We start from the raw sequence: 25,625 nt of genomic DNA, 5'->3' as shown, positions 1-25,625 counted from the left end.
GCTACATAGTGAAATAATTACACACCTGCTTCACCAGATCTGGATTATGATTAAAACAGATTACATGATTTTTTCTGGAACTTTCTTCTCAGTGGATGACAGCTTTTCCTAGCCACACTTGTCCCCCCTTTGCTGCCAATACAAATGTCTTTTCTCACAGGATGAATGGATAGGGGTAGGACAACCCTGAGTAAATTTCAATGGCTTCTTATCAAGAGGATGCTCGCAAGTACTGTAACCATGGAAATGATTTACACCCTTTTCACAGAATACATCACCGTCACTATGAATCACTGACGGGAGTGCATCCTACATTTTCCCAGCAGTACCTCTTGCGCTTAGTAGCAGGCACTAATTGGTAACAAATAGAGGTGGGAGAAAATAGAGGTAACAAAATAAAAACACATAATATCACTTTCTCATTTTTTTAGGGGGGAAAAAACACCCCTGAAATCTGTGAAAAAATCAAACTATTTTATTTGGTTTTGATTTATTATTTAATGGTGGGATGCATGAGTAATGACTGCGGCTTCATTTGCTGACACTGTACCACCTATAAAACCGACCTAGTATACTGGCCCATGGGCTGACTTTTTCAATGAAGGTAACTCTGTTCTTAAATGGCTGGACGAACTGGACATTGATATTTGATCTAGTTTAATTGTTATATAAGTCCATGTATTATATGCCATATGCTAAATAAATAAAACCGACCTAGTACACATTTAAAGCAATTATAATTTATATTTATAATTAAAAATTACCATGTAAATTTTGAATAAAAACACATAACGCTGCTTTCTTCACTTCTACCTTTGGAAAACACCAAAATCAGTGGAAAAAATAGAACCATTTTCTCCCACTTCTAGGAATAAATAATAGTAAGCTATTAGCAGTGAAGACCCTATGGGGTTTAGGGTTATGTCATGGGGTCTTTTTCACTTGTCTTGACTTCACAATGTGTTACATGTGTTTGCTGTGTCGAGGGTCTCCTGGACACAGCCTCTGCAGATATTAAAATCTGCAGAAGTCAAGTCCACTGATAAGGAGGGTCCAATGTATAAAAATTGGTGTCCCAACATACAACACTTTGCTAAATTCCCTCACACAGCTGGCACATGTTTCAACATGTTCATTATTTGAAAATTTGCTTTCTTTCCTCCTTCCAGGGATGTGTGGTGGGTGGGGAGGCAGGTGAGGCAGAGCCTCCCCACAGAAGTTCTTTGAATAGTGCCACTGTCATGTGACACACGCTAGCACTCACAACCCACGCACTCCTGTGCGTGGGTTGTGAGTGCTTGCGCGCCTCACACGGCAACAGTGCTTTCTGAAGGAAAGCCTCACCTGCCTACCCACTCACCACACATCCCTGTCTCCTTCAGGCATCTCTGTTTCACCAAACAAACCATATGTGGATGAGTGTAAATGGTCTGTCCCTGGAGAGCAAGACCACTGCCCAGAAAGGCTTTTGTGTAGTATGTTTTGTGAGGAGCCGGAATGACATACACACGAGCAAAGGTCAACATTGACCTTTACCCGCTGCTTGAGTTGTGTACAACAGACACAGCAGGCATGCTGGTGGTCCATTTATTTCAGACTTCCTCCTGGGAAGTAAAATGTTTGGTTAGAAACCCCAGGAGAGTCGCTCAGAAGTGAAGCCAATCTCAAAACCAGGACATCTTCTGAGGTTGCAAAGTGTTTAGTTGGCCATTAGAACAGGGGTGTCCAAACATTTTGTCAGGAGGGCCACATCATCTCTCTGACACTGTGTCAGGGGGAAAAAAGAATTAATTTACATTTAAAATTTGAATAAATTTACATAAATGAATTTATTAGAGATGGAACTTATATGAATGAATGAAGCTCTTGCAGGACCTCAAGGCCTATAAAAGGCCTTGCACAAAGCAAGACTAGCCTTTCCTTCACTGCCACTGCTGCATCACAGACGTGAAACAGCAAGTAGTGGAGGGAGCCCTCGTCCCACAGCTCAGGTGAGAGGTCAAATAGTTGTCCTCATGCTGAGAGCAGTTGCATTGGGCCAGCATGGGCTCCAGCAAGTCTCTAGAGGGCCAGAGGTTCATTGGAGACTGGGGGCTTCCTGAGGGCCTGATTGGGAGCCCCCGAGGGCCGCAAGTGGCCCCCGGGCCGGGGGTTGGGCACCCCTGCATTAGAAGAAAGAAGACCCAATGTTATTATGATTGGGAAAAAGGACTCAGGTTGATTTCCACATGCCAGGCTATTTGTTACACAGTCTAGACCTATATCCTCCTTTAAATCTCTCTGGGGTAACTACATGCTCAATAACAGGAAGAACCAAGGAGAGCATAAGAAGCTAAGAATTGATTCTTTTAATAACATGGCTTCAAGATACAGTAGCCAGTCCCAGTTGAAAACAACATAATACCTCTATTTGTTTTTCCCTTTCCAACCCTTAAAAAAAAGTTTTTGTTTTTTTTTAATATTGTGGTTTCAGAACGACAGATGTCTTTGATTCAAAGCGGTACTGGGCACTGTTTAATTTTCTTTGGATACAGAGCGAACTAGCGAGGAAGTATCCTGGGTTCAAAAGTCACTTCTGTCTTCATGCCCTAACTTCTGTAACTCAATGGCAGCTGTCAAGATCATCCAGTGAATAAAGAGAAGGATTGAAAGAAATGAAAGTGTGACTTTTATGTGCTAGTCGATTCGGTTCTCAGGCACTAACTAGAGTGGGCCCTTAGTATTTGAGAGGGATCTGTTCCAGGACTCCCTGTGGATTCTGAATTCAGTGGATAGTGAAATCTGTGGGTGCAGGGGGTGGAAACCTATGCTAGCAAACAAGGAGTGCCTTTCTAAAGCATCCAGGAAGCTTTCTGAGGCTTGGAGAGGTCATATGTGATCTCCCTGCAGTTCAAAAGTCTTCCCAGACATGACTAGAAGGTACTTCTGGTCGCGTCCACGTGGTCTCAGAGGGCTTCCAGTCTCCGGCTCAGCATTCATGCATATTCAGTCTTCAACATGTTATTCTTTCAGGTAGCTTACCGGAAAGTCGGTGCTGCTTCTGACCATCCAAAGAGGGAGTGTGTGTCATAAAGGCTTCCCAGATAAGTTTTAGAATCTGGACATAATGTGCTCTGAGACAGAGAATCATCCGAAATTCCTGCAAATCACATACAAAGATCATCAGAAGCCAGAAGAGCCTTACAGAGGAACCATTACTTCTGATGGATCTGGACTGTTCCTTATGGTGGGAGGCTGCATCCTCCAGATCAAACCCTTCCAATAAATTTCTTGAGCATCACCTTATTTGTTCTCTTGGCGATTTCTTTTCTACACACCATTTGGATCTGCCCCTTGGGATGAACCTGCTAGTATTCATTTACATCTTTTAGATTGTGAGCCCTTTTGGGACAGGGAGCCATTTAGTTATTTGATTTTTGTCTGTAAACTGCTTTGTGAACTTTAGTTGAAAAGCGGTATATAAATACTGTTAATAATTAATAATAATAACCTGAGTGGGCATCTCAATCCCTACTCTCCATCTCAATCCCTTCAGTGAGGTCACTGACTCAATCTCTAAACCAGGGATTTTCAACCTTTTTCATCTCATGGCACACTGACAAGGCACTAAAATTGTCAAGGCACACCGTCAGATTTTTTTACAATTGACAAGGCACACCATGCTGCCAGTGGGGGGTTCACATCCCCCATTGGCCCTAATAATAAATGACCTTCCCCCAAATTCTTGTGGCACACCTGTGGACCACTCGCAGCACACCAATGCGCCATGGCACAGAGGTAGAAAATGGCTGCTCTAAACAGATTGGACCAAAGGAATATATGCTACCACAAATTGCTGCTGCGGGGCAGGCAATTTTTGAATCACCTTTCCCCTGCGTGCCCTGATTCTAGTGGCATAGCTAGAAGGGGTGCAAAGCACTAAGTTTCACAGGAAGCCTCACCATGTTGTGCAAGCAGCCTCTCCCCTTTGGAGCTATTGCCAGTAGTGGAAGTAAAACAGAGGCATCTGCCTCACTCCCAAGGGGAGGAGGAGAGGTCACTTGCACACGTGAGGAGCTCTGCGAAACTTAGTGCTTTGCACTCCCTCTAGCTACACCACTGCCTGGTTCCAACCCAATCACTGCCGCATTGCTGTTTTTGAGAGAAAAAAAGAGGTGCTTCCCATTGGATACATGTCTCTGGAATGCATGTTTGCAGTCACTTCTAATTTGGCCCTGGGATGTTACAATCCAAAATTCAACCAGAAATTGAGAGGTATCAGACACTTGGTTCATCAAAATGTCTCTTTAAAACTGGAGTCAGGCTTTAAATTCCAGGAAAAACTAAACTGTTGCAGAAAAGCAGGGGGAGAGAGAAATAAATCTGCCTATTATTTTTTTGCTCGATTCATTTCTTAATTAGGCAAACGCACATATTGACAAGCCTTTGCTATACCTAATTTCACATGACTCTGTTTGAAACACATTAATATAAATGTACCTGGCAATATACAGACACACACTGAATGGCTAACTCTACTATCTTTCCAGAGCAGGAGTCTTCTTTATGGAATCAGACATAATAGGCGGCAAAAAAAACTCCACCGCAACTTTTTGCATGTGGAATTGCCTCATTCACAGACTGTTTCCATATGACTTTGACTGGCAGTTCACCCGCAGCTCATGAATTCAGTTACAAAGTGTGCTTCTACTGAGACTTAATTACTGCCCCATGAGGTTGACAGAGAATGCAAGATGAGAAATGGCCACGAATGGATTCAGACGTTGTGCATTTAAATAGTTTAGAGCGGCTAGAGGGGGTGCAAAGCACTAAGTTTTGCAGGGAGCTTCACCAGGCCGTGCAAGCAGTTCCTTCTACTTCAGAACCATTCCGGACCCTAGAGCAAAATGGAGGTGTAGCGGCTCTGTTTTGCTGTAGCAGCCCGGAATGGCTCTGAAAGGGAGGGAAGGGGCAGCTTGCAGGCCACAATGAGGCTCCCTGTAACACTTAGAGCTTTGCACCCCCTCTAGCTATGCTACTGCCTGCATTACTAACCATACATTAACCAGAAGCGGTACAGCTCCTGCTTCCTGCTAACATTTTGGCTGTGTTCCTCTAACGTGCATTTTGCCTGCCTGCATGTTGTGTTCCTCAGTTTAGTAAGAAACTGTTCCCTCTGTTAATCAAGAAAATGCATGCTTCTGCTGCTAATAAAGATAATGGGTGCTGAGGGGGTCTGTGGAGAGCTGCAGATAAGATACTAGTGGATACTAGTTCCACGGATATGGGGGATGCCTGTATTTAAAAACAACGTTGCCCAATTTAAGCAGTCATTGGTATCGTCAATTAGCTCTCCTAACAAGTTTCTGTTCTGCATGAACATCTCATCCAAAATAGGCACATCAAGCGCACATCAAGTGTTCCCCAAGTAGCAATTTCATATAGTGTTAATCTTTCAACGCTGACTTAATGTAATCCTCTCAGCTGTGGCTTTTTGCTCTCTTCCTCATACAAAGGAAGAGGTTCTCAAGGACCCGTTTGCTGTTTGACAGCATTCTCACTGCTGGTGCACAGGGATCTTTCTGACAGGGTTCCATTTTGGATTTCCCCCTCGTCTTCCTTGCCAAGAAATCATTAACAGAGATCAACCGCAGACTGCCAATTAGACGCGCTGAAGCAGCAGGAGTTTGTTAGAGGGAGGCTGACTAGACTAATTGCTGTATTGTTCACAGGGGCTGCAGGTTTCTGGCTTCACGAATAGGGTTCTGACCTTCTACATTCCTTCCTACCAAAAGTTTAGCTAGAAGGGGGCAAGTAAGTAAGTACTGCAAGTGCTGCAACCTGTCCTGTAAGCAGCACCTCCCACATGCATGGGGGGGGGGCAGAGAAGCAAGCAGAAGCAAAATCTTCCCTAACCCCTGTGCTGACATTTGCTTCCCTGTTTGGCCCTTAAGGCAGTGTTTCTCAAACTGTGGGTCGGGACCCACTAGGTGGGTCGCGAGCCAATTTCAGGTGGGTCCCCATTCACTACAATATTTTATTTTTAATCTATTAGACCTGATGCTAAAAGGTATGTGACTGCATTTGGGGAAATGTTACAGACCTGCACTTTTAACAAGCTACTATGTATGTGCTTTTAACAATAATAGTAAATGGGACTTACTCCTGGGTAAGTGTGGGTAGGATTCCAGCCTAGGATTGTTAAAAATTTTCCTGCTTGATGACGGCACATCCTGTCATGACATCACTTCCAGTGGATCCTGACAGATTCTCATTCTAAAAAGTGGGTCTGGGAGCTAAATGTGTGAGAACCACTGCCTTAAGGTCTTACTATGTGTGTCCATTACATTGATGTTGCAGGCAAAAGGGTTAAAAATGATCCCCCACCCCCCAAAGTCACTTACTGGGAACAAAAGGAGGGTTGTTGAGATCGTTGTGAGCACAGCCTGGGTACTGACCATTTAGAAAATTAGATGGTTCATTCATATCCTAAACATAACAAACATGGGAATAAATGTAAAATTTAAATGTAAAAAGGCTAGATTATCCAACAGGAATGAGTGCAATGAAAATAGCATATAGGGAGAAATTTTCAACAAGCTTACAATCCAAATTCCATCGTAAGGAAGGACATTTTGGAACTCAACGCACATCTGGGTCCACCAGTCAGCTGTTTTGGGATTTAAGTAGTCGGGGTACACTGAATATCCTGGAGGCAGGGCCTGGGAATGAGAGTGAGATGCATTAGATTAACTCTGGCTCTGTTCGGGTCTCAATATGCTTAATCATAGATTTTGAATGCCAGCCCCGCAGAGTTATACCAAGGTGCAGGCATCCCCCATATTGGTGGTTCCCATACCAGCAGTTCTCACCCCGACCCCTTCGGTTGTGATTATGACTCACCTCTCTGTGCCAACACTTTGTAAAAGCAAATAGCAAGAACCTATACCGCTAGAGGATGCTATAGAGCAGGGTTCTCCAAACGTTTTGGCCAGAGGGCTGCATCAAATGTCTGGCACGGTTTGGAGGGCCAAAAAAAAAAAAAATTTTAAATATAAAATTTATATAAATAAATTAGAGAAGGAACTTAGATGTGTGAATAAATGAATGAACGGGCTCTCATTCAACCTCTCTGGCCCTCAGAACACCCCCCAGATGCAACCAGAGCACAGTTCCAGTCATGTTCGGCAAAGTGAGCCAGGGGCTTTCAGGGGACAAGACTGGCCGCATGCTGGATAGAGGCTTGCCGTGGGCCACATCTGGCCCCGGGGCCGGGGTTTGGAGACCCCTGCTATAGAGGAAGTCCTCTGATGTCCACTTCCTATTAACTTTCTCACAATTGCCTCCTCTAGCAATACAAGCCTAGATTCTAGCTGTTTGCTTCCTGCTCCAAAGCAAAATGAAGAAAAAGTTGCCTTTTACAAAGCATTTACACAGAGACATGAGTCATAATCACAACAGGGAGGATTTGAGTAGGGTTCGCCGCTATTCACGGTTTCAGGTATCCACAGTAGCAGCATGAACTTATCCCCCGTGGATACTGGAGAATGCCTGTATTATTATTAATTTATATCCCACTTTTCTTTACCAACATAATACTCCAAGTGGTTTATGGCTACTATTTAGAAGCATAAAGCAACAAAAAGTAGCAGCAGTAAAATTAAATCTTTCATCAACAGAAAGAGGCACATTCACATCAACCATAATGGTAACCAATAAGCATCAGTATTGTAACAAAAACCAGTAGGACAGCTAGCTAGCCAAAAGCTTTTTAACTGGGGGGGGGGGGAGAGGAAAAAAACCCACATTCTCACTTGGTACCTGAAGGAAAGAAATGCCAGGACCTAGTGCAACTCTTCGAGGAGAGCATTCCATTAACATTGGCACCATCACCAAAAGGGCCCTGCTCCTAAATGCTGCCAATTGAAAGTAGCACTAGAGCAAGGCCTCAAATGTTGTTAGGGCCAGTGGCGTCGCTAGGGGGGTGCGGACCGCACCAGGTGACGCGCAAGAGGGGGGTGACGCACACTGGGAGGATGACATGCTAAAATCGCGGTGGTTAGGAGTAACACCATCATGTTATATGCTGTTGGATGCAGAATTTCGAGCTGAACGCAATGCAAAAAACATGAGTGAAATATCAAAAGTTATTGGCAGAAAGCTGAAAACAAAAAATGCATGGAGCCCAATGGAAAGTGAAACCAAGCCATATCACGCATTTACTCGCGAGTAGGCGAACTTGCCTTCATCCATCTAAAAGGGCAGGCTGAGAGGAATCCAACAACACCAGAATGGTCCTGATCCAATGAATGTAGCCCCCCAAAAACACCCGAGAAGAAGGTCCCTCCCTCCAAGCTGGTGAATGTATTGAGCCCTATGGAAAGCAAAACTAAGCCACATGGTCACGTTTACTCGTGAGTAAGCAAATGTGCCTTTGCTCCTGAGCAGGTCAGGCAAAGGGAAATGTGAGGCCACCAGAATGGTCCTGATTTGATGCAACTGGAGCTCAACAAATGCTCCAGAAGGCAGCCCGCTCCCCCCCCATGATGGTGATATGCTTGAAATATAAGAACTTAAATTGAACTGGGTACTGGGTAGGGGTGAAAATCTTACTGATGCTTTTTCGAGGGGGGGATGTTATTGAAGGCAGGCTACAGAGAAAATTCACTTGGTGGAACAGGGCTGGCTTTCCCTTATTTATTTATTTATTTATTTTACTTTAATTTATTTATAATTATTTATTTTAATTTGCTTTATGATGGGTCCTGGACAGATTCTAAAAAGTGGGTTCCAGTGCTAAAAGTTCGAGAACTCCTCCAATAGGGTGTTAGTAAGTTGACACCTGGGGGGGACGACCAAAATCACTAGTGACCAAAATCACAGTTTGCAAAAGTAATACTATCATGTTATATATCAATCAATGTATAATTTCATGCAGAATGTGATGAAACAAACTGCATTGACATATCTTTATTCTATCAAACGGTACAGCCAAAAAACCAGTGGTGGTGGGGCGATGGTAGATCACCACACCCACCACCTGGAGTGTTGCCCCGCCCACTGCAGGGGGGTGACGCGCTGGCCTCCCGCACCGGGTGACGCAAACCCTAGTGACACCACTGGTTAGGGCTGCACTAGCATGGAATTGTCTGGGCTCTTATTTCTCCCTCTCACTTTGTGCTGAACAGGCTTAGGATATGACAGGTGCAGTGGCATAGCCAGAGGGGGTGCAAAGCACTAAGTTTGGCAGGTGCCCGAATGCCCCATGCAAGCAGCCCCTTCCCCTCCTCTTTGGAGCCATTCTGGGCAGGGGGAGCAAAATGGAAGCTGTATTGGAATTGCGGAAGAACTGGCGAGGAGGTAAATGTGGTGTCAGCAGTGGCCCCTTTAAGGGTAAGACCTGGGCATCCAGCAGAGTGTGCTGCACAGCTGGAGCCACTGGAAGGTAATAAGGCCCTCAGGGATATAAGGAGCACCTGAGGCAGAAACAATTGGTGGGTTGTAGGAGGAGTGAATGTGGTGAGGTGACTTGGTTTATGGAATCGGATTGTGACTGGACTTTGGCTTTGAACTTTGATTTGGATACCCTGATTGATTGGACTGACCTACCTGGAACCTGACGGATTGGACAGTGACTTGGCTTATTGGCAACTCTGATTGATTGGACTGGCTTGCAAGGCCCAGTGGATTGGGATTTGGCAAAACAGAAGCAAACGCAGGATAGAGAGCAGGGGGCAGTCAAGGTAAATGCCTCCGTTTTGATTCCATCGCCTGGAATGGCTCTGAAGGGGAGGGCCCCCCTCTAGCTATGCCACTGCATCTATTATATCCTAAGCCTGTCCAGTATAAAGTGAGTGGGAGAAACTGTGCTAATTTAGCAGTGAATTGCACTGTAAGAGGGTTCACTGGTGATGTTTGCTCCTGTAGTACTGCATCCCTATAAGAGTAGGACAGAATTCTGTATTTCAGAGCACCACGTCTCCATTACACACCTACCTTCCCAATGGCTGGAGTTATCCCATCTGAGTTGTTCACCCAGATCCCCAACTGTTCTCCAAGTTCATAAGGTCGGTACGTTCCTTGAGCTTCATCTTTGGAGAGAAAAGGATCCTGAAGCAGAAAACAGAAACGAAAGCAAGGTTTGGTAAACAGAGATGTGGTTGTAATGAGAACATCAGTGGCAAAAACAGCCGGAGATGACAATAACTCAGTGTCACAATACTAGGGATGGGAACTTGGCACCACAGCACGTCTCGAGTCAAGTCCTGAGTCGTCATCGTCATCCCCACAACGCAACTCGTGCACGAGACTTAATAGGCACCCTTTGCTGATTCTTCCCCCAAAATGCCTCCGTTTTGCTCCCACTGCCCAGAATGGCTCTGAAGGGGAGGGGCCCCTTGCATGTAGCGGTGAGGCTTCCTCAACTTAGCACTTTGCACCCCCTCTAGCTATGCCACTGGGCCAGCATGACCTCTGGAGGGCCTGGCACAGCCTCTAGATAAGTTTTTGAAGCACTGGCCTCCCAGCTTCCCTGAGGATTTCAGTATCCACAGATTTGGTATCTGTGGGGGGTCATGGAACCATTGCCCCACAGATACAGAGGGCCCATTTTATTATAATTGTTAGATAAGTGGCTCTGCTCCTACCACATCTACTCTCTCTGCTTCTATTTAGTTGCTTTGTTCAGGGCCAAGGTAGTGCACATGGTGGTGACTCTTGCTAGCAAAGTAGGTCTGATTGGCACAGCTGCCTGGGGGTGGCACCCTGGGGTGTTTCATTGCGCCAGCACAATGCCAGTGCTTGCGACTATCCTGGCACAGCAGGGGTGATCCTAAACATTGAAGCGCCAGCACCGCAGTTCCCAGAATGGAGCCTTTAATCCCATTTGCATTCCTTTCTTAATAACTAAACAGCAGCTTAATTTGTCTCAAAAATAATTTCCACCTTGGATAATAACAGCTGTTTTTTTGACACAATACACTATTTTAGGTGGGCTAAGTAAACAGGAAAGGTATAGCGCTATGGCTTCCCTCCAGGGAGAAAGGGCAGGATAGAAATGCGACAAGTAAATAAATAAACGAGACTTAAGGAGCATAAATGTTCAGTAACTATGCAGTCTTGGCTTACACAAAGACCCTCAGTTGTTTTAAAAAAAACACATCTACACTTCTGTAGTAATTAAACCCAGAAATGTGATTCCCAGAAGACCTAAACACTCTGAGTTAGCTTAATTAGCTACACCTAATGTGAACCTCTGATATCTCTTAACTGAAAGGTTATTATGGTGCATAAATCTGATAGCATGCAGTTCCAGCCTTGGTGTATAGAGAAGTAAAAGCTTTGGTGAATAATTTTGCTTCCCAAATCAATTACTTGACTGTATTTTTTCACATTTTTGTTCCTTCTTAGTCTTCTGGGGATGAAGGAGGTGTTAGAGATTGACACAAGACTCCAGAAAAATGGCCTAGAGGATGATCTTGAAGGACATTTGGCCTAGTTCTTCTTCTGCAGTGAAGAGGGCTTGGTATTTCTTGGCAGGCCACAAGGAGACCACTTGATCCGAATGTGTTGGATGGACAGTGACTTTTGCAATTAAATCTCTTTTTAGCATGACAGTGAACAGGAGACAACCTTCCTTGTTAAGGCTCCTCTGTCGTAATATTCGTTTATCATTCTACTTGATAAGCATTGTTAGTTTTAGAACATCTCTCTTTGTATCCAAACAATGCACTTGCTCTGACTCAGAAGAAGTCACAGGCAAAGAGGGGCCATTGTTCGAGGAAGGCAACAGCGATGATGAGTAAGTTCTGACATGCCAAGCAAAACACTTCCAAGAAGCAAAGGGGTGGCTGGCACAGCCAAAAGAGCCTGATGTCAGTGCCCTACATTCATTTTTTTCACACAACCAAGCCACTCCACCTGCAGGAACAGCCTTAGGAGGTGCCGGACCCAATTCTGCATGGTCCTTGCTGGGGGAGAGGGGGCTCACTGCTTTGCACAGCTGCTGCACACAGCCCACATACTGCAGCAGTGGTGGTGGTCTAAGCAGGTGAAGCTAGGCTCCCCACCCCAAACAAAGAAGGAAAACCTCTCACCAAGAACTCTCACCGAGGGCTTCAAGAGCCCTTTCTATGCTTGTATCTCACCAGTGGCACAGCTAGAAGGGGTGCAAAGCACTAAGTTTTGCAGGCACCTGAATGCATCAAGCAAGAGGCCCCTCCCCTCCCCTCCCGAGTCATTCTGGGCAGTGAGAACAAAACAGAGGCATTTGGCCTCTGGTGCTGCCCAACCCGAAATGGGCCTCTGACGCAATCGGTAGTTGCATTTGCAAGACCAAAAGTAATGCAGAAGTCACTTCCGGAGGCGTTCCAAAGCCCATGGAGGTCTCTGGAAACCGTCCCAGGCCCGGCATGATGCGGGAATGGCTTCTGGAGGTGGGTCGTAACCCGGAAGTGGCCTCCAGTTGTGTCTGTTCGGTTCCAATTTGGAGCCAGATGGAAGCAAGGGCAGGTGAGTGGGCTCAACTTGTGGCCTCGGGCTGCAACCCACCAAGTGAGTTGTGACCACAGTTTGAGAAACACTGGTTAGATGCACTAAGCTTAATCCACACATTGACAGCATAATGTGTGTGTACGCGCTTGTAATTTTCATGCACTCTTCTGCATGTATGGGCCTCTAGAAAACCAAAGTAGACCTGCTCACTAGATTGAGCCAGTTGTCCCGCCCCCTCAGGCGAGCCAGCCAATCAGCTGGCAGCAAGCCCTGCTGCCGGCTGATAGGGGGCAGGCATGGCAATCTTTGCTAGCATGCCATACAGGCGCGCTAGCAGCCCTTTCCCAAGAAGTGAATGCAGGCAGTGGTGCTCATTTTCATCCATCCACAGATTATGCTGCCCCTCCTTTCCCTAAAAGTAAAGACCAATTTGTTTATTATGTTTTCATCAGCACTCAGCCTCACTCTTGGGAGAAAGCAAAACATACCCTTCAGTTGTAAATCAGAATTCTTACAATTAGCTTACCTGGCCTCAGTAGTCTACGGTGTATATTAAGCATTCTTAATGCTTCCTTGCTCCAGCTCTGCATTTGGTATGCGAAGGGCTCATTCTTAACAGCTAAAATATAAGGCTGGGCTGGTAATGATCTCTTGTGCACGTCTACTACATGTTTCACCTGATTGCTCCACCGCCCCAATCAGGTTAGGAACAGGTAAATAGTCACCTGGGACCAGCATGGATGGGAACCATGTCAGTAGTCCGATCTAAACAGCCCCTCCCAAAAGATGTTTTCAGAGAGAGTACATGCACACATATGGAGGGAATGAGCAGTATTTTGGGGTCACAAAGAAAAATACAATAGGAACATTGAAGAGAACGTATCAGAGGCATACTATTCAGTGAGCCCTCAGTATCTGCAGGAGATCCATTCCAGGACCACCACCACTCTGTTCAGATACCAATTTCCATGGATAATCAAATCCATGGGGGTTCCTGCCGGCAAACTGGAAGTGCCTCTCAGAAGCCTTTAGGAGGCCTCCTGAGATGAGGAGGCCACAAGCGGCCTCGCTGAACCTCAGAAGACCCCCCCCAGGCACATCTGGAAGGCACTTCTAGTTGCGTCCAGGGGGTACTGTGAGGTCCTCCAAACATTAGGTTGGATCCGCATTGAGTCAAATTCATGGATCTCGAGCCGTGGAAAAGGAAAGTCCACTTTTTTCCCCACAGAAAGGAAGCTGTCATAAAATACAGTGGAGAATCTTTGGTCCACTTCCAAATTCATGGCAAGTCCCATATATAATAAATGTAAATGGGATGGATATTAGTAGCATAGTTTACCAGAATAATAACATAATGCAATCCTTGTTTCTTCAGGTCCTGAATGTATTCTGGCAGCCCTGCATAATTTTCTTTGTCGTAAGTGAAGTCCAGGTGATGGTTCATGTAATCAATGTCTCCGTACTGGACATCCTGGCAATTGCAATAACAATATGATAGTGGTAATATTTTTAATGCAATGAAGCATAACTGCTGAGATTTACTATATTACTTGTTCAAATGGCAATACAAAGAGTGGCATAAAAATGAACACAACCAACACACATACAGTCCACACCAGGGGTGGCCAACCTTTCAACTTTAGGGTTCCTGGACCTTTAACAATTGTTTAGAGGTGGGAATTTCAGCAGGTGCAGCTTATCTGTTCTGAAATTCTACACAATTGTTAAAGGTCCAGGAGCACCAGACTTGAAAGGTTGGCCATCCCCGGTCTACACCAAACTAATCATACATTGGACAGCGCTATATGGAATCACAGAGTTAGAAGGGACCTAGAAGATCATCCGATCCAACCCCCACCAATGTAGGCTGTCTACACCTACAACATCTCCAATAGATGGCTACCCGGAAACTGCTTAGAGACCTCCAACGATGACTGTTCCACTGCCAAACAGTTCATACCATCAGGAAGATCTTAATATTTAATCCAAATTGACCTTTGCTGTAATTTAAACCCATTTGTCCTGGTACTGTCCTCTGGTGCAACTGAGAACAAATCTGCTCCATCTTATGATGGCCCCTCAAATATCTGTAAACATCCTGTCATCTCTTAGCAGGGATGAGTGGTGGGTGGGGAGGCTGGTGAACCAGAGCCTCCCCACCAGAGTCCTTTGAAAAGTGCCGCCATTGTGTTAGGTGCCCAAGGACTCACAACCCATGCGCTCTGCCTCCCCAGCCACTGCACATCCCTGCCTCTTAGTCATTCCTTCTCCAAACTAAACATCCCCTGTCCTCAATACTTGTGCGAAATATTTTTTTAACATATGATTGGACAAGCATCATTTGCAGATTTTTTTAAAAATAACTACTATGGGCTTACAGTGCAAACCTACTCATGTCTACTCAGCTCAGAGGGCCTTACTCCAAGGTTAATATGCACATGAATTCAGCCTTAATGTAATTAAATTGTGAAAGCCATAATAACCTTACATCTGATTAAATATACAACTGACATCACATTAGCATACATTAATATTTTACATTAATGCTAGTAGTACTTGTATAATATTAACATGCCTGTCCTATGCATGCCTTCTCAGAAGTAAGTCCCATTATAGTCAATGGGATGTACACCCAGATGTGCGGATAGGATTACAATCTACTACTATGAATTCTGTTCTATGAATTATGCTCTTTTTTTTTTTTTAATTACTCATGCTGCCTTCAGAAAACAAATTCAAATATCTGTTGCAAAGTACACAGTTACCTGTGGGATGCCATACTCCTCCATGCGTGTGACGGTTTGTTTGACCACATCAATGTTGGGGTATCCCCAACGTGACAACTGGTATCCCAGAGACCAATAGGGAGGAAAATGTGGGCGTCCAATGGCCTGAAACCAACAAAACAAACAAATCCAGTATTTTAAAAAAAGAAATCTTCGAGAATTCCAAGAGATGGAGTGGAGAGAGCCTTCCGAAGTACCAAAGCAAGTCATTTAGGACACAATACAGGGTACAAGCCATGATGTGTATGCGCAACCTCTTGATTTTAGAAATGGGCTATGTCAGAAGGCCAGATGCAAGGGAGGGCACCAGGATGAGGTCTCTTGTTATCTGGTGTGCTCCCTGGGGCATTTGGTGGGCCGCTGTGAGATACAGGAAGCTGGACAAGATGGGCCTTTGGCCTGATCCAGTGGGGCTGTTCTTATGTTCTTAACTACAATTCCCAGAATGCCTTGCAGGTCTCTTGTTATCTGGTGTGCTCCCTGGGGCATTTGGTGGGCCACTGTGAGATACAGGAAGCTGGACAAGATGGGCCTGTGGCCTGATCCAGTGGGGCTGTTCTTATGTTCTTAACTACAATTCCCAGAATGCCTTGCAGGTCTCTTGTTATCTGGTGTGCTCCCTGGGCATTTGGTGGGCCGCTGTGAGATACAGGAAGCTGGACTAGATGGGCCTATGGCCTGAGCCAGTGGGGCTGTTCTTATGTTCTTAACTACAATTCCCAGGAAGCCTTGCAGGTCTCTTGTTATCTTTTGTGCTCCCTGGGGCATTTGGTGGGCCGCTGTGAGATACAGGAAGCTGGACTAGATGGGCCTATGGCCTGATCCAGTGGGGCTGTTCTTATGTTCTTATGTTCTTACAATCCTAACCCCTTATGTCAGTGCTTTCCAGCACTGCAATGCAGCTCCGAGGTAAGGGAACAAACATTCCCTTAGTTTGAGGAGGCCTCTGCGAGTAACACCCAAGTCCAGGATGCAACACATGCCCCATTGGCACCGCTATGCCAGTGCTGGAAAGCACTGCCATAAGGGGTTAGGACTGCACCCTTATTCTGTTAAGATGAAACTTACTCGTAGATAACATCAACTCCACATAATTATAATTCTGGTTTTTTGTAGAGCGGTTCTTTGAACTTAGATCTGTGGAAAAGTCTATCACTCCAGGCAGTGGTTGACAAACGTGCAGCCCCTTGACCTACCGGGCTATTGGCCGCTGCTCTCCATTAGGGCCACAATCCTATACATTGTATAGGAAGGCAGGGTTTTCACGAGGGATTCCGTGACTCCCCTGGCTGGTTTCCACAGCTCCCCAGGGAGCCACAGTTCAGTTTGGAAACCGCTGACTTCATGTCAGAAAGCATGAAGTCGGTTTTCCCATTCCGTGGAGAATGGACTGCTGTCGTATTTTTAGTATAAGACTGTTGATTTCGTGACATGGAACACGACCGCTTGTAGTCAGAATCTAAAAACGAACATTTGGTCTGCTGCCTTCTGCTAACTTACCTTGGAGTAGAATCCACTGAGCATAATAGAATTTACTTCTGAATAACTGTTAACTTTCTTTTAAAAATGGTTCTGGAGATCTATATTCATTGGGTGTGCTCTGATGTTTAGTCGAGCCCTAACACAATTTGCTTAGAAGGCCTGGTGAAGAAGTTGTGTAACAGCACAAAGCATTGCAAAAAGTATTTCCATCAACACTGAGATCACTTTAAAACTACTAGCAGGTGCAGCCAGAAAATGGATTTTTGTTGTTGTTGTTTTATTGTATGCAAACCACTTTTCCATATACAGTGGTGCCTCGCAAAACGAATGCCTCACACACCGAAAAACTCGCAAGACGAAAGCGTTTTTGCTATTTTTTCTGGTGACTCGCAAGACGAATTTTTCTATGCCGTGCTTTGCAAGACGAATTTTTAAAATTAAAAAGTTGAACTTTTGTGCTTGAAATTTTTGAAATCCTCTGTACAGTATGTATGCCTTTAAAGAGCACTTAATAAACACTTTGTAAACCAAATTTGACTTTGTTCTGACTTTTTTTGCCCATAGGAACGCATTAATTAAATTTCAGTGCATTCCTACGGGAAACCGCGCTTCGCAAGACAAAATTTTCGCAATACGAAACGACTTGCGGAACGAATTAATTTCATCTTGCGAGGCACCACTGCATATGAAATATACAACCACTGTTGTATTTGGGGTGGTACACGAGATTCCGAGAAGCGATTTGTGAGAAAACAGGGGGGGAAAAAGATTATCACCTTCAAGGCACAATCCTAACTGTGCCTTATGCTGGCCCAAATCCCTTGGGCCGGCATAGGAGGGTCGCAAACTTGCCATAAAGCACGTTTGCGCCTCCGTGGGAGGAAGCCACTTCGGCGCACATAAGCCTCAGCGGCGGTTTCCTCACCACCACTTGTGATGGCGTGCCCGCGCCGACACAAGCAGCAAAGATAGGCATGGGGCGGGGAGGAGGCGGGAGGGGGCGTTTCTGGGCGGGGGAGGGCAGGCAATGGGCGGCCCCAGGGGTGGGCGCATGGGGAGCCAAGGGCGGGGCTGGGACCCGGCTGTTATGCCAGATCCCAACCCCACGGAGAACAGCTTCAAGCCGCTCTGCTCTCCTCGGACTTGTGCTACCTCCAGAGGTGGCGCAGGTCCGAGGAGACCCATTAGGGCCAGCAGCCCTTACCCAGGGGTAAGGGGAAGAGCTTCCCCATGCCCCTGGCTGAGCCGCTGCAGCCAACGAACCTGCATTGGATGCGGCGCAAGCTTCCTGGCTTGCCTGCTCCAGTGCAGGTTTGGATTGTGCCCTCAATCACTTCGAGCATCTCATTGAGGGAACACCCCTCCACCACAGAGAGGGTGGAAAATGGACCACCCATAACCAGCACTGAAGTGTTGGCTGTGGCTGTGGGCAGTCCATTCTCCACCCTCTTTAGTAGTCTATGGTGGAGCTCTCACTCAGGAGACACTTCCCCACATCATGAGTGAGGGCAGAGAATAGACCACCTGCAGTCGTAACCAGTGCTTCCAGCATCTCGTCAGGCACTCCCCTGTGGACTTCCAAATTTAATTGTATTTTTTGTGTGCAGGAAGGTAGGGGTGTGGTGGAGGGGTTGCATGTGGTCCATGATTATTTCAGTTTCGGTCCGAATGGTCCACGGGCTCCTAAAGGTTGGATACCACTGCTTTAGACATCCTTCCTGACCAGCAAAATCACTCTGGCTGAGCTTTACTTCCACATACCAGCTCAGTCTGGTCCCTGGTTCCTTTAGATTCATTGCCAATTACTCCAAGTTGCAAAAATGCAAACCTGTAATTAAATCAATACAACATTCTGAACTTTGCAGCCAGAATTATGCTATTTTTAATGCCACCGTCTGCTAAAGTACCTCATCAAAAGGTTGTTGCTCATTCAGGGCTCTCTGCATTTTAATTATTTGCAGACACCTCCTCAGGTCAGGCTCCCCTCCGGAACGCCGTTAATTGCAACTGACTACTCATCGCGCAGGCACTTGGTTCGGTATCGCTAAGCCTTTGCAAATCACTAAATGACAAGAGCGCCAGTGTGCACACCTTGAAAGCATCGCACATGGCGTCTTGCCACCCGTGGGGACAAACCGAAGGTTGCAGGCCTCCATTGGCTGGCAAATACCAAGGCTCTTTAATTTTGTGACATTGCCCTGTGGAAGCCGACACAAGTGGAGCCAGATACCGTAACGCTGACAGATGGTACAAGCAACAAGTGGCCAACCAGAACGACACAGTCTTTGAAAGAGGATTTGGCATGGAGTAGGAAGAAGTGATTACAAGAACATTGGGAAGGAGATTGACTAGAAAGCTCCAGCTTAAAGGAGTCCTGCATGTACACAAACAAGCAGCCCCTCTTTTCTGCCACACTTAGAATGCAATTCTATGCATACTTCCCTGGAAGTAAGTCCCAATGAACTCCAATGGAGCTTACTTCTGAGTAGGCATGCCTCAGATTGAGCTGTAACCGATGTCTCAAAGGTCTGTATTGAAAACAACCCAGTGACTTTACAAGGTGGCACTCACCCACTGGTCTGTGGAGCGCTACTCGACCATGTATAGATTGCTCACAGCAAGGAAGCAGGTGGAACTTCTTGCAACTGGATGGTACACTATGTTCTCTTCTTTTCCAACCAGAGGCAGAATAGGGCACTGCCCAGCAAGAAAAGGTGCACCGTGCCTTTTTAAAAGCTAAGTATGCACAGCTAAATATGAGCATGCATGTTCATGAGAGCATGCAGTCTCCAGTGATGTACCAGCCCCCAGGATTACATGGGCAGGAGGTCTGGTCTAGAGGGTAGAGCCTCTGTTTGCCTGAAGATAACATCCGCAGGTCACCAGTTCGAGGCCACCGGCACCGTGCGACCTTGAAGCAGCTGACAAGCTGAGCTGAGTTATTCCATCTGCTCTGAGCATGGGAGGATGGAGGCCAGAATGTGAAACCAGATCAGAAAGAAACATCTGAAATGTTGTGGTTCTTGAAAGATAGAACCTTCTTTCAATTGTAAAAATCCCTACGGGGATTTAAATAGCCTGCCTATGTAAACCACCTTGAATAAAGTCTGAGGAGAAATCCGACGACCAAGAAAGGCGGTATATAAATACCTGTATTATTATTAATATTATCTCATTTGCTCCCAAGTATTGGATGAGTTTGAGAACACTAGAGAACATGGCCATCACCACTGGCCAGCAATGTCCCACAGATCCTACCAAAGTAAGCCCCAGCTATGCCTTAATAGAGAAATCTTTTCTGGTGTGATGTGGAAATGACATTTTCTGTCTATGCAAGGGTTCAGTGCCTCTTTCCTACTTTGGGTTCAGAGCCAAGCTGGGCTCAAATCAAGATAGCTCCTGAAGAAGAGAGACAATAGAGAAGTGAGGAAGGAGGTAGAAACCGATCACCACACTGTATGAACCCCCCATCACAGACAGCCTTACGAATCTGCCAGCCCTTTCTCGTACAAGAAATTTGCACAATTCTAGTATCATCTTTTTCCCCCCTTTAAATCTAATCTCCATGTCATATCACAAACTATCAACCCGTCTCAAGCTCATTTGGGCTCACAGAACTAATTTCATGCTTCTTTGGATGAGGTCTTCAAAAGGTGGTGTCACTGGGAAGAGGGAGGGCAAATTTAGACCCATCTTCCTGCAGGAAACATTTTCTTGCACTTGCAAGGCAGATATTTGCACCATCACCCTGGCATCCAAATCAGACAAGAATATTAATTCTCCCACTTGCCGTTCAAGCATAAAAAGTCTAAAGAGGTGATGTTAATGCACAAGCGGAAAGTTCTGACTCTCTATTCTTTTCCTTCCCATTCTCTTGCTTTGAGGAGCATCCCAATTTGTCCTATTTGCATTTTCCAACCACTGCAACCCCCACGTCTCCGTGTTATAGATTTCAGTTATGTAACTGTTTCCTGGCACTTGTAAACATCCAATGTAACCTAAGGCGAAGCTGTCTTTGGCTAGAACCCCCCTGAGGAAATTGCATTTAGGCTTGAGAAAGGACAAGCAAACTTTGCTGGCGAGGTGGGCTGAACTTTTCCAAACAATCCCTTCTCCAGGTTCATTAGGCCGGAGCATCTAAGGTGAACGTCAAGCAACAGAATGGTCCAAAAGAGGGATTAAAAACTGGAGCAGCTGGGAAAACAAATGTTCCTTCATCTAATTAGGTCTTAGATGGTCTCTCTAATGGATCCCCCTGAAGCATCCCAATAAAGCAAATGACATATGGCACCTATACTCCAGATGGATCCACTGAAGCAGAATCTATAATTCTGTAGATCTGGAATTTATGTTTGATTTGATGTTATCAGTATAGAGTTTGTTTGAACAGAATGTACCCTCCGTGCAAAGCTTTTGATTGAGATAATGCTTTGCAATACCACACACACACACACACACACACACACACACACACACACACACACACACAGACAGACAGAGAGAGAGAGAGAGAGAGAGAGAGAGAGAGAGAGAGAGAGAGAGAGAGAACCTGAACTCTATGTAACATGATGATTACTTCTGGGTTCTGCCCAGAGGAAGAGGAGCTGGTGGTTTTGCACCCCCTGTTCCTTCTCCTGTGAAGGTTTCCCTTTGAAGGGGTGTCCCCTTTAAAAGAAGCCAAGAAGGAACAGGGGTGCATAGCCATCACAGCTAGTGCCCATCTTCTGGGAGAACCATAAGCAGTGGAAGGCAGTCACTTCTGGGTTCTTCCCAGAAGAGGAAGCACTGGTGGCTTTGTGCCCTGTTTAGTGTACTGCCCGGGGTAGATACCCCTCAGGCTCCACCCTAGTTACTCCTCTACACACACACACACACACACACACACACACACACACACACACACTTATTTTTGGTGAAAGAGAGAGTGAAGAAAAACATTTGGAAAAAACTGGAAGAAATAAAGAGAGTCTGTTAACTGGGGGAAAAAATGGTCAATGGGGAGGAGGAACGTTGTGTTTGAATTCCTCCTGCTAACAGTGTCTTCTGTACTTATTCATAGTTAAGTGAAGAGGGAGGTGTTAACCCTGAGGAAGTTTCTCAGCTGAATACCTAGGGGGAATGTTATCTATCTGACAAAAATTAGTATAATTCGGAGAACATGCTTCATGAGATGAGACAGGGAGACGAGAAGTAGCTCGGTTGAAGAAGAACGGTTGAAAACCTGAATATCCTCTGTATTTTTCTTAACAAGGACAAAAAGAAGGCGAGAACATAGCAGTCGTCCTAGCATTGTGCCTTAAAAACACCATCTGGGACTAAAACAAAGTGCAATGAGATGCTTAAGCAAATTAGACAGACATGCATACATGCCCACCTGTGGCTTATGAAGGCTCAGCCACCTGAAAGTGGCCTCACAGAAAGCTCACATATTGGGGATGAATATTGTACATTCAACATGAGTTTTTCTGTACAGAAGTTGATTTTGACGTGAAGCTGTTTTCCAACACGCAAATTATCCCAACTTGTATTTTAAGGATGCGCAGTCCCACAGGGACTATTCCGTGTGCCCTTCCTGAACAGTTAATCTGCTCACAGTGTCTCAAAGCTGCATTGATGGAGAAAGAATTCCTCTTTCCCTGCTTTGGCTCACAACGAAGCCTCTTGAACAATACATACTGACAGTACCATCAGTGTTCACAGACTAGTCCACTTCATGCAGTCCATAGGCATGCATGTTATAAGAGACGTGTACATTTTTAAGGTGCCACAAGGGTCTTTGTTGTTTTTGCTGCCACATATGGCTGCCCCTTTGGAGGCTGTTAAACATGGTTGGCTAACAATGATTCTTAAGGGTACCTGGCATATGATCTCAGGGGGAAAAAGTGAACATGAGCTCATTTTGTTGCATTTGCCCCTGTGAAGACTTAAGCCTATCACAGGGGTTTCCAAAGGGAGACACGACACACGCACAAGACACTGTGGGATGCCCCCGGTGGCCTCTCCTACCTGTTTCCCAGGCACCCCTGTCTTAGATTTCACAAAATATTGTGAGATCCAAGATGGTAACACCCAAGTTTCACAAGATTTGGGTGCCACCATCTTAGATCTTATGAAATCTCATGAGATTTGGGCACCCACCACCATCTTGGATCTCATGAAATTTTGTGAGAGCCAAGGTTGCAGCACCCAGCTAAGCCGAGAAGAAGAGAGTGCGGGGGTATTGTGACCCAAGTAAGACAACTCTATTTACCCCAGACAGGAATAGCTATTCCCTTACTTATAACACAATCCTCAGGATGTGTACTGAGAAGTAAACCCCATTGAGTTCAATGGGACTTACTCCCGGGTCAGGGTGTAGCGGATTGCCGGCTTAACTCCCTAATTGGAACTTGTGGGGATGGAGGCTAAGGAGCAACTGAGACAAAATTTTGCTAATGTGGTTGGTTAAAGGCCATACACGATTTGATCAAAAGACATGATTTCCTACTAGAGTCACATCTCCTGTGTTTAAAATCCTCCATCAGCATCCACCCACTTAATCATGTTCCGAGAATAGAATCTCAACCTCAGATGTCCCATCTCCGTGAGCAGTGCCAAAACAGAGAATGTGGGGCGATATCTGTTACGGTCAGCTTCTCAGGTATTCATTCAGGAAATACTAGGTAGTGCTTAGGCTATTTTTACAGCTCCACCCTATATTTCCACAGAAACAAGGGTAGAATTTAAGCCGCTGGTGGTTACCAGCTGAGAGCAAGACCTAACTTACTATTTTCAGTCACTGCTTCCCGACTGAGCGAGGAAAATGATAATTTCAGACATCGGGGGGTGGGGGAAAAGGCTTCTGAAAGGTTTGCTGCTGCTTGATTAGGATTAGGAGAGTAGCGTAAACCACCAACCTGCACCAACTGCCTTTCAAATGGAGTGTGCATTCTTGCAAGCCTCTCTGATATATAAAAATAAGCACAGGTCATGCGAGAGGGAGAACATGTCTAGCTTGCTCAGAGAAAAGAGTTTTGTCTTGAAGGCCAGCTCCTGAATTCCTCACGTTCACAGATCTGCCATCAAAGTGATTTCGTGCAGGCACATTTTTCATCCACTATTTGTAGGTCTTTTCAGAGACGGCGGCGTAGGAGAACGTGCCTGGTTTCTGAATGTGAAAAGTAGCCCCAAGAAGGAGGATGAGAGGGTGGGGAAATGAGCTCAATCGTGCCTTTAGAACAGAGTGTGCCCATAGCTGGGGTATGAGAAGAAATCTCTGAGAGAAAAGCAGGAGGAGATGAGATCTGGTGGTGTCAATAGAACAAGCTCAATGGTTGTCACTTGGAGAACAGTTCACAAGTGCCATTGGCAGACTTGGCCTGAACAGAGATCAGAAGCAGCAAGCAATTGGAATGCCTTCGTTGGCAACCTTCAGTCTTGAAAGACTATGGTATAAGCCCACAGCATGCGGTATTCCCAGGCGGTCTCCCATCCAAGTACTAACCAGGCCTGACTCTGCTTAGCTTCCGAGATCAGACGAGATCAGGCATGTGCAGGGTAACTGTGAGTTCTGCATAGTTATGTCTTGAATTGCAATGACATCACTTTCAATTTCATGCCCATGGACCTTACTTTGTGAGTACATCTCCCCACCTTGTATCTGTTTTCATGTATATGCATATCTTCCAACTGAGGATAACCCTACATGAAGTGGGGGATCTGACTGTAGTACAAGGAAGCTTCTACTACCACAAACTTGTAGTAGGTGCCACAAGACAGTCATACTGAAAGGTTGTTAATTGCCAGTATTTTAAAATAAAATGGTTTTTCTAGCTCCTGGAACCCCAGGCAAATACTCCTGTCATTTCCTAGGTAGAAAAGAGGAACAAAGGGATGAAAGGCAGATTTTAGTGGGGAGGTCTGCTGCATATGTGTCCTGGTGCCACAGAAAAATATTGGCTTGAGGTGTTGAGGTGTTCTGCCTGTGTCTGCTCATTCACACATGAAAGGCAAGACACCATTTGATGTGTTTGTTCTCATGTGATGAACCTGCATATAGGAATCAGCCTTCTTGACTGGAATTCTATCAGTAAGCCCTACTGGTGTCAATGACATTTACTTTCAGTTACATGCACACAGGATTTCAACCTCAGTCATTCTCAGTGCCTACATTTTTATTGGATCCTTTGTACATTTTTTCCCCCCTTACCACCATTGTAAGATTGGTTTGGACAATACCTTCAGCCTGAAACTGCCCTTATGCAATTCAAGGCAAGCATACTTGCAGTTTACTCACATCTTGTCCTCTCCCCTCACTTCCTTGTCAGTTTATTGAATTGCATTTCCCTCTTAAACTGACTTTAACAGCACAGGGGCTGCTTTAACTTTAACAGGGGGTGGTTTGGAGAAATTAGGGAAGTGGGGAAACTGATTGGGAAGAGATGCCAGAACATGCAAGCACCCATGTTCCCAAAGTGTGCATCACAAGGAATCAGCTGAGAAGGCTGATTCCTATTCCCCTTGTGAGATCCAAGATGGTGGTGCCCAAATCTCACAAGACTCTCGCAAGACTTGGGCACTGCCATTTTGGATCTCACCAGATCTCATGAGAGATTTGGGTGCAACAATCTTGGATCTCATGAGATTTTACAAGATCCAAGTTGGCAGAAGCCGACTCAGTCAGGAAGAAGATGCTGCGGGAGCAACATGACCCAGGTAAGTTTGGAAACCACTGTCATAAACCTTAAGCAAGCCTTACTTTGCAATCAAATCTCTTGAAGAAAAAGTGCCTGCTAGGGGGCATTGCCAAGATGGATGCAGTTGGTCCAGACTGGATGTGGCTACTTGACCTCTACCCTATTCACCCTTACAAAATGTGTTCCAAGTCTGCCAACCTAAGTAACCCCA

General features: G+C 45.5%; 1 protein-coding gene across 1 annotated transcript in view; it reads right to left on the bottom strand.

The window, feature by feature from the left end:
* LOC136657039 (sucrase-isomaltase, intestinal-like) overlaps positions 1–25,625 on the bottom strand; it is a 70,375-nt gene that overhangs the window by 14,311 nt on the left and 30,439 nt on the right. Inside the window, exons 8-13 of the mRNA XM_066633632.1 lie at positions 15,237–15,362; positions 13,811–13,942; positions 9,976–10,089; positions 6,585–6,701; positions 6,384–6,468; positions 3,022–3,139 (exon numbers count right to left, since the gene is read on the bottom strand). Coding sequence (XP_066489729.1) covers positions 3,022–3,139; positions 6,384–6,468; positions 6,585–6,701; positions 9,976–10,089; positions 13,811–13,942; positions 15,237–15,362 — 692 coding nt within the window. The remainder of the gene's footprint in view (positions 1–3,021; positions 3,140–6,383; positions 6,469–6,584; positions 6,702–9,975; positions 10,090–13,810; positions 13,943–15,236; positions 15,363–25,625) is intronic.

The sequence above is a fragment of the Tiliqua scincoides genome, chromosome 7 (genome assembly GCF_035046505.1).
Source record: "Tiliqua scincoides isolate rTilSci1 chromosome 7, rTilSci1.hap2, whole genome shotgun sequence".
NCBI lineage: Eukaryota > Metazoa > Chordata > Lepidosauria > Squamata > Scincidae > Tiliqua > Tiliqua scincoides.
This window is presented reverse-complemented; position numbering and strand designations above follow the sequence as displayed.